The sequence below is a fragment of the Anopheles coustani genome, chromosome 2, assembly GCF_943734705.1.
Source record: "Anopheles coustani chromosome 2, idAnoCousDA_361_x.2, whole genome shotgun sequence".
NCBI lineage: Eukaryota > Metazoa > Arthropoda > Insecta > Diptera > Culicidae > Anopheles > Anopheles coustani.
This window is the reverse complement of record NC_071289.1, coordinates 64298265-64313296: the sequence shown is the minus strand read 5'-3', so window position 1 is coordinate 64313296 and position 15032 is coordinate 64298265. Positions and strand designations below refer to the sequence as shown.

The window sequence follows — 15032 nt, the reverse complement described above, 5'->3', positions numbered from 1 at the left end:
GGTTCTCTTTAATAGTCTATAATTTTTCAGTTAAATGTAATGAATTAAAATGTATCCCACTGGTTCGCCGTAGGAATATGTTTACTTTTCCATTTGCATTAAATACATTTCCGAACACTCTCGCTTACCTTGTATGGGATAGTTTTCGTCCACCTTATACATTATGTTTTTCCTTTGGAAGATAAGTGTTGTCTTTAAAGATGATGGCGTAACCGTTGTCTTTTGCTGGTGTGCGGGTTTTTTTTCTCCTTCGGAAGGAACTATCGCTCACTAATGTATTTAAGCTCCTGGGGGCGTTTAAACTGCTACCTCATTGGCGAGTGGTTTAATTTACGGTAACACTAGCTATGGGTAATCGATATCTTCCCGATTACCTTCATCCACTACACGTTGCACAAGCCACACAAAGGGATGATTTTCATTTCCGATTTTGGTTTGCCACACAATTGCTATTTTTCGTTTTGCCTCAAATCACTTTCTGCAGCTCGAATTTGCAGCTCACGTAATAGCACGATCCCGGCCGCCCATGGCATTGGTTGTCACGGGGTCAATGAAGAAGCTTGTCGCCAGCACACCCGTCGTCGATGCAATACTTCTTTCACCGATTGTAGCCCCAGCTTCGGCGGGTCTTTTCTACATTTTTATCTTCCCGTTTTATTTTCGTTATTGAGCACTGAGTGCGAGTGTTGTGAGAAACATAAAATAGACCATCTGCGACACACACATATCTCCCTTTAGATGCCACTTGAAGTCACTGCCAGCCCGGTGTCAGCTGTTTGTATTCGAAATGTATTTTTTAAAAGAACCGAACTGTGTTTTTGATTCCCCAACCGACTGCTAGATCTTGTTTGATTTTAATCCATGCTTGTCGTGGCACGTTTTCACCTCGCTTGGTTTTATTTTTTCTTGCTTGATCCGCACGAAAGAAACGAGAGCGGTCCAACTCCTTTCCGATGGAACACACGCTAGCCACTAACGATCTCTTCGGCGATCTTACACAGACTGATGGTTCGTGGTACGAGCTGTGCGCGCACGCTTAGCCAACGGAAATGTTCTCACAACAATCTCTCACATGATGTGCTGCTCTCTAATGTACCTTTTCGTTCTTGCTCTCTTTCCCCCAGTGTCTACCTTTAGTTCGATAGCATCAAATTAATTTTTAGCTGATTTGTTTTGTTAGATTCAAGAAGGATTATTGATGCTCCTGTAACTTCGAACAGAGTTTTATGACTTTCATTCGTTTTTTTTCAGACATATATTTCGTACTTCATTATTATTTTCATCAAACTCGAGGTTTACATGAATGTTGTGGTGTAAATGTTAGGCTTTTTGCCGGAGCCGGCTATCCAACAGAACTCCTAGGTCTCATTCGTAGTTCGTTCGGTCGACGGCCGTTCCTTCGATGGAGTATGCGAAATCCAGGGGTATCTGTCTTCTCGTGAAGAAAATAACTCAGCATTTCGCCACACATATGGGCATTTCGGTTGCATCAATCTACAAAGGCACCGGCATCCGCGAGGGCCAGTGCAGCGTCATTCATGCAGTATCGCTATACACTTTGTGCGAGATGGATATTTTTCCGATTTGAATCTGGTAGGATCGCCAGGTAGGATATCAAACAATTGGTAGCTTTTCGGATTGGAATCAATCGGAAAGTAGAAGAAATTAACTAAATTATGTTATGTATAACATATAGGATATGTATAAAAAATGTATATTTTGTTCTATGCAGGTTAACACTAATGTTTCAAATTCTGTAAATATGTGCCGAGTGAGCCAATAACAAATCGGCTTTCAATGGCTACACGTCATCCATATCTGCGGTTTAAAATGGTTTATTGTACACATGCTTTGCTTTGATCGAATATGTTCGTTGAACGAAGAAGATGTAAATGTGCTTCCTGAAAAATGAACTGCCTAAATAATTCAAGTTCTAACCTATAGTCCTATCACACTACTGGTGGACCTGCTGGTGGCTCGGCAGCAGCAAAGGCCGAAGACAGTACGTTAACGATCGTGATGATGAAAATGCCGATAGTGACAAAGTTATTGATCTGATTTGCCTTATAGAAGTCATTCTCGTTTTTAATGTTATACCGACTCTTCCAGATTAACATGATGCCGACGGCCACCTGTACGACGATGCTCATTACGATGAAGGTAAAGTTGACGTAGAAAAACGGGTGGCGCTTGTACGTTTCCAGCACGTACCGCAACTGGTTGGCATTGGCCGACAGCAGCGCGAGATCCATCATTCCTTGAGCGAGATTTTTCTTCTGCTGGAACACATTTACATCCGGAACGACATGACCATCTTCAGTTACATGGACCTGCATTAAAGTAGATTTAGTAATGAGCAAATCACGGTACATATGATTCATTTATATCTGTCCTATTTGTTTACGCAGTGAATGTAGAACAAACTGTTCAAAATATCAACGGAATCATAACGGTCTGGTTGACTGCAGCAAGTGTTGCCTACATTCAGGAACATCGATCGTAGGCGTAACGCATGGTAACGCTGCATGTAAAACACTTCGGTTTGATTTAATTGCACTTACCGTGCCGTCTGGGTCGATTACTTGAGCGAACGGGATGATTGGCGGCGGGTTACGGCGCCACCAGCGTCGACGGCCATTCTCAACGTCTTTACCCTTCGCTTCCGGATCCAGGGCGCCACCATCGATATCGTGATTGTCTTCCTCGTCAAACTCTACGGTTGGTTTTCGGGGTGGCAAATCAGCCTCGGCGGGTGCGGTTAGCAATGGAACTGCATCAGTACGAGGTTTCTCGGAGTCTCGTTTACCTCGTCGGCCTGGAGATCGCTTTGAAAATAAAAACAGATCAATGTAGTATTTGCATCGATTGCATTCTGCATTGTCGAATCTAGTTTTCTAGTTATCCTCAATGAAAGGTAAAGCGTTTATTGTGGTGAAAGTATTGCTTTCTTCTCACATTCGAAACTCGATTGAATTTTAGCTACAACCTTACAGCTGACTATTGCTTAAGATATGGTGATCAAATGCACTCAATAAGGCTCGGGGAAAGAGAATTCTATTATGTCACGTGTTGCTTTCTTTCTCTTTTTCTCGGGTAAATGACGAGCTTCGTTCGTTACAGATTCGATCGTGGCGGGTATTCAATTAATTTATTTTACCATGCATTGTGAATATTGGCCTTTTTGAATGAAATTTACTATCGTGGGAAAAATGTTCGTTCCAGTTTGCAAGGAAAGAAATACGTTATTGTCGTGATCTCTGCGAAACATTTCTATAATTTATTTTAAATTCTAAATTCGACAATCTGTTTCTCGCATCTTTTTTTCTTTTTTTAATCTCAACCGCTCAAGTCAACTTCTATCACAAGACTGCTCTTCGTTTGTTCTCGTTACAGTATATATGCTTTTTCTTCCTTTGTTCCAAACGCAGATCCATTTCCGTTCAAGTAGGCTATAGTTCATCCAAATTTCAATGCCATCTAGCTTGCGAATAATTTCACTCATTCATCCGTCCGTTTCGTTCAATTATTTCATTTCTATCTCGGCTCAATCCCTACAGTTATGTTTTACCTTTTACATCCTAAACTAAAGTTACCTACCCCATTTGGTGGATCACGTATTTTACGGCAGATTTTAAACCATACATCTTTCCATGTAGGATCTATTTGGTTTAACAAATTTCACCTTGCAGGTGCAGCAACCACTTACCTGTGGCCATACATTTTACATCGGAGTACAGACAAATGCAAACTTACATCCACACTGTATGGGCTACCAGGGTAAGCAAGTTATAGATGTTACAACTTACACATTTTGTTTAACTTTTCCTTCCCTCTTTAAATCGATGCTAAGTAAATTTCCTTAGGCGGTCAAAATGTTTTATGTCGATAATTCTTGTAAAAGTTATTTAGATATAAAGCTGCTAACATTATCTCGGGTAGGCAATTGCTGTAGTGACGTTAAAAAGTGTGAACAAACCATATCCGCATCCATATGCAAGGCCGATCAAAACATTTTTAGCTACACGGTTTTTAGAGTTTAGATAAATTATTTCTATCCAACCCTGAAACTAATTATTCAATTCACCAACGTGTTTTGTTTCTGACCACCATGATACATAAGGAACGTAAATGCAAAACTAATAACCGCAGCTACTCTCGATGAACGTAAATAAAGAGCAGTTGAGGCGACTTATCATGCGTTTTAATGTGAGATCGAGCATAGCAGAAGCTCATGGTTCTTTATCAACTATTTTCGTTGAGACGACACACTTATCACAGCAAACTGCTTCGGAATGCAACGAACGATAAAAATGCATATGCAGTCAACCTACAATTGAGGGTACGAATGCACCATGCTCTTGAACAAACATTAGAAATACTGCTTTCAATGGCTCAATAGGAAGCATCGGAATAGGCGCACCGAAAGAGACATGGAAACATAACTGGTTTCGTAGAACGAACATCTGCAAACGCATACTCACACTGTTCGAACGACTTCGGCCATCGTTCTTTTTCCCATTTCCAGGGTTCAACCGACGCCCTCTGCCTGTGTTCACGGTGAGGGTTTCCCGTTCCACGACATCCGGAGAATCCAAGGGACTGCCTTCAATGTTTATGTTCACCATTGCCGGCTGTTTACCGACGTTCGTTGCCATCTCTTTCCTTGCCTCTGCGAGCACTGTTAGATCGGGTCAACCGAGACACGTCTTCTCGACTGTCGTTCTCGACGCGGACTGTTGACCGGTTTGCCATCGAGGCTGCGTTAGACCCTCCGTTGTGGATTATTTGCTGCAGCCTTGGGTCACGAGAAAAGTTTAGAATATTTAAAGCAATTGGCTTTCGACGATGGATGATGGTTGCCAGAGAAATGAGAGCTTGCTTTTTGAGCCAAAACTGATCGTTAACAAAGATTGTTGCTCTTGGAAAGAATTACTGGTCATTAATGCACTTTTGGTCTGAAGGTGAGACTTGTTTGGATTAAACAGAAATTAGAATTACCCCATTATAAGCAAGTTTTCCACACATTTCCCTTGTTTTGATGGTTCAACAATTTTCTGTCCAATGATATCTTTATTTTTATCATTCTTTCGTTTATTTTCGATTAGCGCTGACTGCGTTAACCTGTTAAGGTTTGATTAGAATTTAGATTCTTCGCAGTTGTTTTAACCAATCGTTGGATCCGTTATTGAGCCAAAAAGGTCGAAATTAAGTATTTTTCAGCCTTAATTTATTCAAAATATGTAATGTAAAACCAGGGGGGTCCGCGACAGCCGAGCGGTAGCGCCGGTTAGAAAATCGGCTCATGAGCGCCGGGGCTCACCACCTCGACGGCGTGGGATCGAATCCCAACCGAGACCGGACCCTCCCCTGTACGAGAGGACTGACTATCCACGTACTACAACAGGGAAACAAGTCTCGTAAGCCCTTAACGGGCAGGCATGACCAAGAGGTCGTTACGCCAAGAAGAAGAATGTAAATCCAGAAAATAGTATGTGCTAGAAAGCTAGTATGTTAAGCAACATTTAAAAATTAAAACCATATTTTTGCGATGGCTAGAACATCTTTAAAAAATAAAAACAATATCTTTGCGATTGCAAATGACGCCAGCAATCGGGCTCAAAGATAAAAAACAATAATTTAGAGATAAAAAAAACGAGTACGTATCCCGTACAACGCTTTGAAATGCTAGCGCACGGAAAAACGGAACAAAGCACAGGACGGAAACAACCTCTGGAAAATTTTGAACTCCACATCTTCAAGGTCTTAAAAATATGAAATTAGTTTTGTAAATTGGCCTAATGTATAGGCAGGAAGCACAACGCCACAGGTCTGGGATCAAATCTCGATATTAATGGTTCGAAAAGGGGCATTTTTTACTTAACTGGAGTCAGAAAATGTTAAACAAATGTAACATGTTTAACGTCTTTATGTTTTTTTTTGCCCACTGCCAAAAACAAATTGTCCAAATTTTCTTTATATCTTACATTTATAATTACACGAGCCTGTAGGTCATTCAAACTGTATTTCAAACAAGGGCAAACGAGAACTTGCCATTTCCCATTCAAGAAACGTGGTATAAAAGCTTTTATAGATGCTTAAGATGACACTCGCGTTTGAAAGCTAGTTCGTAAATTTAGTGCGTAGCCTCTAAAATCTGACAGATGAAGTTGTTCGTACTGAACGGTCATCTCAAATTCATGGTTGAACAACTTGTTAGAGTACAGAGTTGAAGTCATGGAACTGATCAAGCCATTTGAATAGTTACATTGACATATAAATTCTATATGTATAAGTCAATTAAACTACAAATCTTCTAGTAATTGCCCGATATCCAAGATTAAGGTCTGAGAAGGTGGACAAGATCCTTCATTATACTTGTAGAGATTTGCTATAGTTTTATTATAAGTCTAGTATTGGTAACCCCGGTTCGTCCAGTAGAGTTGCTCTTCAATTAAAGGTTGTCCGTGGCGTCAAGTTTTATATAAAAAGCCGCTCGCGTCGGACACAATTTATCAGTAGCCGCTCAGGTTCTGCAAGTGTTCGTTTACATCTAACTATCTTTTGAAGCAACCAGTACGACCGCCTCAAAATGGTTTACCGTGACGAAATCATCCAGGAAGAAAATGGAATAAGCTTTTCCAACGAGCACGATTTTCCAAACGTTTCCACTGAAGACGTTGTGTCCAAAAAGGTTTGTTTCAAAAAGGTACACACATTTGTGTGTATTTGTTTCTCGACTGGAATTATTATTTTTTATTTTTCCATAGCACAATGAAGATGTTGAGCCCATCTCAAACGAATTGCCGATCGAAAAGGAACTGTTCGAAGATCCTGATTTTCCGGCAAATACTTCCTCTTTGTATCGGAGTAAGGGTGATAGTGGCAAAGAAGAGCTAGAATGGAAAAGGCCGAAGGAAATTATGGCCAACCCGAAGTTTGTCGTAGATGGGTTTTCCCGTTTCGATGTTCGGCAGGGAGGTCTAGGCGACTGTTGGTTTTTAGCCTCGTGCGCCAGTCTTGCCACTGTTCCAGAGCTGTTTGTGAAAGTTGTTCCCAAGGACAATGTGGAGTTTGATGCCGACGACTACGAGGGGAAGTATTATTTTCGCTTTTGGCAGTATGGCAAATGGGTAACAATTGTAGTTGACGATCGTTTGCCTGTAGACGGAGATGACGAATTGCAGTATGGACAAACTTCCACGGAAAACGAGTTTTGGTTTGCTCTGCTGGAAAAAGCGTATGCTAAGCTCCACGGTTCGTACGAAGCGTTGGTAGGCGGGTTTGGAGAAGATGGAATGGTCGATCTTACTGGTGGGTTGAAAAACTATTACAAACTAAAAAAGATAACTCCAAAGAAGTTATTCACCATGGTTGAACGATCCCTACAACAGAAGTGTTTGATAACAACTGGTACCAGAAAACTACCAGAATTGGAGAAAGTTAATATTTCCGGCGGACACGAGTATACCGTCACGAAGATTGTAAAGTCGATCCAACACGATGTGGAGCTTATTTGTATTCGTAACCCTTGGGGTAAAAAGGAATGGAACGGAGACTGGAGTGACAAATCCGATAATTGGAAAATAGTGAGTGACGAGAAGATTAGAAAGCTCAACGTAGTGAAAGAAGACGGCGAGTTTTGGATGGATATCAAGGACTTTGTCGAATATTTTGATGACATTTCGATATGTTATCAGTCACCTAACGGCTTTGCTGAATCGCGGAGCAAGGAAAAATCATCCTGGACAACGGTCTGCCAGCATGGCAAGTGGATTCGTGACCGCACGGCTGGTGGCTCGGATGAGGAAACTTTCTACATGAATCCTCAATATCTTATTACCCTGGAAAATCACATGTCCAATGAGGTTCGCAATAAAAACTCAATCAAATCCGGGAAGCGCTTTAACACAATTGTAGGTTTAATGCAAAAGAACAGTCGTGCTTTGGGTAGAGATGATCTTTCCATTGCACTCGCCATCTTCCCGGTGCCAGAAGATATGGATCTAACGCAGCGCCCACTGCCAAAAAGTTTCTTTGATAACAACAAAGCCATCAACAATACTTCTTCTGTTGCGGATCGCGAAAGGATTTTCAACAAGTCGCTGTCAGCTGGCAAGTACGTTTTAGTGCCGTATACTCGGGAAGCACAGCAGGAGGTCGAATTTTTCATCCGAGTTATTTCAGAGGGTGCAATTACGCTGACATGTATGAATCAGATAGATGAAGCATAAATGACAAATCTTTAACTGCTTCAAGGTTTTCAAAATATCTTACAATGTATTATGAGCAGTTTCTCCTCATCATTAGTAAAGAATTATTGCAACCGACCGATTTATAACAATTACATGTGCAACTAAACTAGAGGTGCCGAATCATACAATGTAACTGTGCGAAATATATATGTTATCGTTGAATGAAACACAAACGTTGTTTTATTTAACACTAGAATCCAAACAACGTCATTTGGACCGCAACGCGATTTTAGATTTTAATATCTTGAAAACGGCTCAATATTAAAAAAAAAAACTAGACTTTTCTTAAAATTCAAAGCTGTTCTGTTCGACTAGTTCCGAGAACCAACTTGACTATCTCTAAAATGCTTTTTAACGGTCATTTTGAACCGCTCTTTAGCTATTTTTGAAGATGTTTCAAATCCGTAAACGGATGTATAATGTAGGTCCTGTAAAAATGCAGTGTGCGCTTAAAAACTAGTATGTTAAGTAACATTAAAAACATAAAATCATATTTTTGTGATATCAAATGACGCCATAAATTGGGCTCAATGATCGAAAATAGCGCCAATTCCTATAGCAACGTATCCCACATAACGCTTCGAAATGCTCGCGTACGGAATAACGGATCAAAGGACAAGACTGAAACAACCTATGAAAAATTTTAAAATCCACATCTACAAAGTCAATTTGTGGCGCAATTCGTTACATTGGCGGATTTACACTCAAAGGGGCCTCAAGCGTTAAAATGGACAGGAACGCTACGCAATACCGTAAAACAATATTTGAATTTTCGTCTGGTTTATATGCTTCTCAATCAAATCAATCTTAAATTTTACTTTTGCACTACAATATAGATTATTATTATTTTTGATTTTGATTTTATCAATGTTGTCTAACAACTCTTACTCAATTAATCAACTTTAAAATTATATAACTTTACTTCACCCATCCTATTGGATTATATAACTTTACTTCACCCATCCGGATCAAATATTCGTTCAAAAACGTACCTCGTTTTAGTTGGGAAAACAATTATTATTTTAATTTAAATATTTTTTTTTTTGGTATGCAGATCTTTCAAATGTATGGCTACATCTAACAGGATATGTCAAAATAGCATTGCTCGATATCAGTTAGATGAAACTGTTTATGTTTTTCAACGCAATATGTTAGTCTTATGCTTGACATATTCCAAAACCTTGTTGTTTTGATGCAAATACATGCTTGATTAAAATTAATTAACGATAAAACGTTTTTCTTCTGTTACTCTTCATTTCTGATTATATACCGGACCATGCTTACATTATTTCGTTTTGGTTCTTAGCATTTCATATCAATTTGTTTATAGGATACAGTAAAATTACCCATTATTGAAAAACTGACCCCATTCCAATTGATTACCTATAGACCACCAAAGAAGATTGACTAGAATATTTGTTTTAGTAAAAATCTTACAAACTTGGCCCTTGAGGTTCGGAGCCCCCGCGGCCGCTCAGCCCACGCACCGTCCCTGGTGGCAAAATCAAATGCAAATGCAAATGCTTTCTCGTTCTGTTGGTATCAACTGTCAATAGGACAGAACGAGAAAGCATGATGATTTTGCCACCGGGGGTTAAATCCGCCACTGGCCGCCACATTAAATCACCCACTGGCCACCGGAAGAACGGGTGCCAACATGTTAGGAATTTCCACTTTTTCGACTACGTCAGGACTACACTGCTTGCTCCTGTTTAGTGTTAGGTCGTGTGGTACTGTGCTACACAACACACGCACAGCACAGAAAAGTGTGGCACCACACACGACACAGAAAAACAATTGTGGTACAGTACAGTAAAGTTGCATTCCGTTAAATCAATAAATTGTACGAATCGTTGTTTGGTTCCTTGGTATATCAATTCCATAGCTATGAACCATAGTATAGGAATAAAGTGTATGAACCAGTCTTTGGTTCTTTGAACATGTCTTTCGAATTTTGAACATCGTTATCACATAATTAGTGTTTTGTGTTTTGATTCAGATTCAAGAATCTTATTGAATCTTTGAAAAGAATCAATGAATCTGAATCTTCAGGCTAGAGGTTCATGAATCTTCGAAGATTCTTAAAGATTAATGAATTTCCTAGATTCGTCTTTCTTGAATGATTGAATCTTTGAGATTCATGAAACCCGGCTGGCGGTGCACAAGCAAATTCCGTGCCTAGAACAGTCTCACACACAAACGCTAGTCAAAACCCGTCCCCTCTAATTTGCTTGCTCCTTTTTCCAATTCTTGCCAAACCGGGTATAAATCTTGAAGATTTATAAATCTCACGAATCGGATTCTAGATTCGATTCGTGAATTGAATCACTCTTTGCAGAAGACTCATATGAATTAATCTCATCGAAAGATTCATAAAGTAGAACACTACACATAATCATAGCTATTCATTAGAACACAGAAGAAGGACGGCACAGTGCATATTTCTACACAAGTCCTTATCAGGAACTATAGACGCCCCGTTCATTTTAAGCAAAATCAACCTTCTAGCTCCAAGTAGACAGTTACGACCCAGACAATTTTTACGAGTAGAATACAGATCCACAGTACATAGCACTAGTGACCCTTTAACACAAATGATGGAGGCGTATAATTCTATAAGTAATCTAGTTGATATGAATATGACGGTTAACCAGGTTAGAAATTGTTTAAGACAGCTTGTTTGACGATCCCTAGGTTTACTTTTCTACGTTTTATCTATACTTATGTTTTGTTATGAAGGCAATCTATGCCAGATAACGCGAACCAATATATAAATATAAATATAGCCTTATTTTGTGTATAAAAAAAATGGAACCAAACGAAAATCATGGATTAAATGCCTGCGACTGAAGCGCGAAAGGAAACTTTTTCGGTCTTAAGTTTTCACCCCGGGATCTTCTTATGCTCGAAGCCCCCGTGGCCCCGCCTTTGCTCGAGATACTCACCGATGGAGCCTGCTGGGAAACGTCATACGTTCCGTCATCATGCTGATCAGGCGTGACCAGCAGTCGGTTACTCCTCCATCCACCATGGAGTCAGTTGAAATGGCAACCCTTCCCTCGGCCTTTCAAAATTGAGCAATTGTGATTTCAAACATGTTATATGCTTAACGACTTTATATCTTTATTTGGGCCACTGCCAAAAACTGCTCGTCCAAGTTTTCTTCATAGCTTACATATATAATTAAAAGGTTTGTAGGTCATTTAGACCACATTTCAATCAAGAGTAAACGAGACCTTACCATTTCCCATTCAAGAAGCTTAGTATGAAAAATGTTTAAGGTCATCTAAAATTTTGCATTTGTAAGGCAATGAAACTGCGTATGTTCTAGTCATTATTCAATGTCGAAGATTAAGGTCTGAGAAGGTGTGCAAATCCTTCATTATGCACGTAGTCATTTGTAAAAGTCTTAACACAAGTTTAGTATTGGTAACCCCGGTTCGTCCAGTACAGTTGGTCTTCAGTTTAAGCCCGTGGCATCAGGTTTTAAATAAAAAGGCACTCGGGTCGGTTTCAATTTGTCAGTAGCCGCTCAGGTTCTGCAAGTGTTCGTTTACATCTAACTAACTTTTGAAGCAACCAGTACAACCGTTTCGCCTCAAAATGGTTTATCGTGATGAAAACATCCAGGAAGAAAACGGATTAAGCATTTCCAACGAGCACAATTTTCCAAACGTTTCCACTGAAGACGTTGTGTCCAAAAAGGTTTGTTTCAAAAAGGTGCACACATTTGAGTGTTTTTGTTTTGGACTTGAATTATTATTTTTTATTTTTTCATAGCACAATAAAGATGTGGAGCCCATCCCAGAGGAATTGCCGATCGAAAAGGAACTGTTCGAAGATCCTGATTTTCCTGCAAATAGTTTCTCTCTGTATCGGAGGATGGATAAAAGTGGCGGGAAAGTGATAGAATGGAAACGGCCGAAGGAAATTATGGACAATCCGAAGTTCTTCGTTGATGGGTTTTCCCGTTTCGATGTTCGGCAGGGATATCTAGGCGACTGTTGGTTTTTAGCCTCTTGCGCCAGTCTTGCCAATGTTCCAGAGCTGTTTGTGAAAGTTGTTCCGAAGGAGAATGTGGAGTTTGATGCCGACAACTACGAGGGAAAGTATCATTTTCGCTTTTGGCGGTATGGCGAGTGGGTAACAATTGTAGTTGACGATCGTTTGCCTGTAGACGGAGATGACGAATTGAAGTATGGGCAAACTTCCACGGAATACGAGTTTTGGTTTCCTCTGCTGGAAAAAGCGTATGCTAAGCTCCACGGTTCGTACGAAGCATTGGGAGGCGGGTTTGGAGAAGATGGAATGGTCGATCTTACTGGTGGGTTGAAAAAATGCTACATCCTCGAAGAGATAAATCCAAAGGAGTTATTCACCATGGTTGAACGATCCCTACAACAGAAGTGTTTGATTACTGCTGGTACCCACGAACGACCAGAATTGAAGAAAGTTAATATTTTCGGCGGACACGAGTATACCGTCACGAAGATTAAGCCGATCCAGGACGATGTGAAATTTATTTGTATTCGTAACCCTTGGGGTGAAGGTGAGTGGAACGGACCGTGGAGTGACAAATCCACCACGTGGAAAGTAGTGAGTGACGAAAAGATTGCAAAGCTCAACGTAGTGAAAGAAGACGGCGAGTTTTGGATGGAGATAAAGCACTTTGTCAAATATTTTGTTGACATTTCGATCTGTTATCAGTCGCCTAACGACTTTGCTGAATCGCAGAACCAGGAAGAATCATTCTGGACAACGGTCTGTCAAGATGGCAAGTGGATTCGTGACCGCACGGCTGGTGGCTCGGATGAGGAAACTTTCTACATGAATCCTCAATATCTTATTACCCTGGAAAATCACATGTCCAACGACGTTCACATGTCCAACGAGGTTGAAAAGTCAAGCAACTCCGAGAAGAGCTTTAACACGATTATAGGTTTAATGCAAAAGTACGGTCGCGCTTTGGGTAGAGATGATCTTTCCATTGCACTCGCCATCTTCTCGGTACCAAAAGGTATGGATCTCACGCAGCGACCACTGCCGAAAAGTTTCTTTGACAACAGCGAAGCCATCAACGATACTTCTTTTGTTACGAGGCGCGAAATTATCTTCAACAAGTCGCTGTCAGCTGGCAAGTACGTTTTAGTGCCTTATACCTGGAAACCACAGCAGGAGGCCGACTTTTTCGTACGAGTTATTTCAGAAGGTGATATCACGCTGACATGTATGAATCAGATAGATGAAGCTTATATCACAACTGACTAACTGCTTCGGGATTTTCAAAATATCTTACAATTCATTATGAGCAGCTTCTCTTTATCATTGGTATAGAATTATTGAAATCAACTTTTTGACAACTTTTTGAATCACGAGGAGGACGCGATTTATAACAATTATACGAGCAACTAGAATTGAGTAACCATGCGAAATATATATTTTATCGTTGAATGGAACACAAACCTTGTTTTATTTAAATTATAGAAATCTTCACACTGGCCATATATTCTCTTCTTCTCCTTGTACAGTGACCGGCAGGAAAAAGTGCCCACTTCGAATTTTGTTGATTTTCGCTCAATATTTTTTTCTCAATCCATTTAAATATACTGCAAGTATTTTTCGTATATTGATTTACATATTTCATATAAGATCCACTAATGAGTAAGCGAAAACAAACATATTTTGATTTTGAGAAAAAAATAATAAAAAAAGTATCTAAAAAAACCGTGACAAGAAAAAGTGCCCACTTCAGTTATTTATTATTATACATAAAAATAAGAAATAATAAATGCATTTTGATATTTTATGTGTTCTCTTTTAGCTTTTAGAACATGCTGAAGGCGCTTTGGCATGCTTTTTACTAGGATTTTTAGTTTTTGGGGATTTTATTCTTCTCAAGCGCGCATTAGAGCTTCAAAATTGTCGTTTTTATTCGATACATCAGTGTTGTCCACCCTGGCATCGAGAACTGCCCACAAATTCTTAATCTCCGGGCTCTGAGGAGGCCATTCCAACAGTTTTGTCCGACAAGACGGGAAGAAAGACTTCGTCTTCTTGGCAGTATGTCGAACTTGGCCCCGCCGGGCTGCGTGGAACTTGCCCCCGCCGGGAGAACGAACTTCTCTTCAAGGCCCGTCAGGATCAGTGAAATCTCCAGATTTTGTTGCAGGATGTTTATGTTTATGTTGTAATCTGCAGTTTTAACACCGTTAATGTTCCCAAGGCTCCCCACTCTACTGGACGAAAAATAACACCAGACCACCATATTGCCTCCTTCATGGCAAACTGTGCCCTGGATGTGGCGAACCTGCAGCATTGCCTTCTCCGATCTGCGCTGTATACGTTCATGCCATCTTCGATTAAAAAGTTCAAATTTTGATTGGTTAGACCACAGAACCGTTTACCAGGACTCTAGAGGCATAGCAGCATGTTCCTCAGCGAGCTTAAGACGCTTGGCCTTATTGGTCATGCTCATATAAAGAAGCCTCCTAGCAAGTCTGCTCTGTAACCCGTATGCAACAAGCCGACGATGGATAGTTCTTTCGAAAACTGATGAGTGAAGTGTTTCCATGACCTCTCTGACAGTTACTTTTGTATGTTTTTGATCTCACGAATGATCTTAGTGTCCATGCGTGCATCTGTTTTGCACATGTCTCCCCTACCAGGGCGATCCGCCTACGTTTAAAATTTCATTGTGATTTTTCCTACCGCTGCCTTGTGGATTTCGTGCTTTGAATGAATTACTTCAATGTAAATGACTGTCATAAAACATATTTTATG

The 15032-nt window shown here is 40.2% G+C and overlaps 3 protein-coding genes across 3 annotated transcripts; 2 read left to right on the top strand and 1 right to left on the bottom strand.

Annotated features, from left to right (window-relative positions):
* Positions 1–1949: 1949 nt before the first annotated feature.
* Positions 1950–4655, bottom strand: LOC131264829 (ninjurin-A-like). Its single transcript, XM_058267096.1, has 3 exons — positions 4482–4655; positions 2562–2825; positions 1950–2330 (listed from the first exon to the last, which is right to left on the bottom strand). Exons 1-3 carry the CDS (start codon positions 4653–4655, stop codon positions 1950–1952), a joined length of 819 nt encoding a protein of 272 aa, XP_058123079.1.
* A 1934-nt stretch (positions 4656–6589) lies between these two features.
* LOC131264828 (calpain-A-like) lies at positions 6590–8231 on the top strand. Its single transcript, XM_058267095.1, has 2 exons — positions 6590–6691; positions 6768–8231. The coding sequence occupies exons 1-2, from the start codon at positions 6590–6592 to the stop codon at positions 8229–8231; spliced, it is 1566 nt and encodes a 521-aa protein (XP_058123078.1).
* Positions 8232–11855: 3624 nt separating this feature from the next.
* LOC131264827 (calpain-A-like) lies at positions 11856–13520 on the top strand. The gene is made up of 2 exons (XM_058267094.1): positions 11856–11957; positions 12033–13520. The coding sequence occupies exons 1-2, from the start codon at positions 11856–11858 to the stop codon at positions 13518–13520; spliced, it is 1590 nt and encodes a 529-aa protein (XP_058123077.1).
* The last annotated feature ends 1512 nt before the right edge of the window (positions 13521–15032 follow it).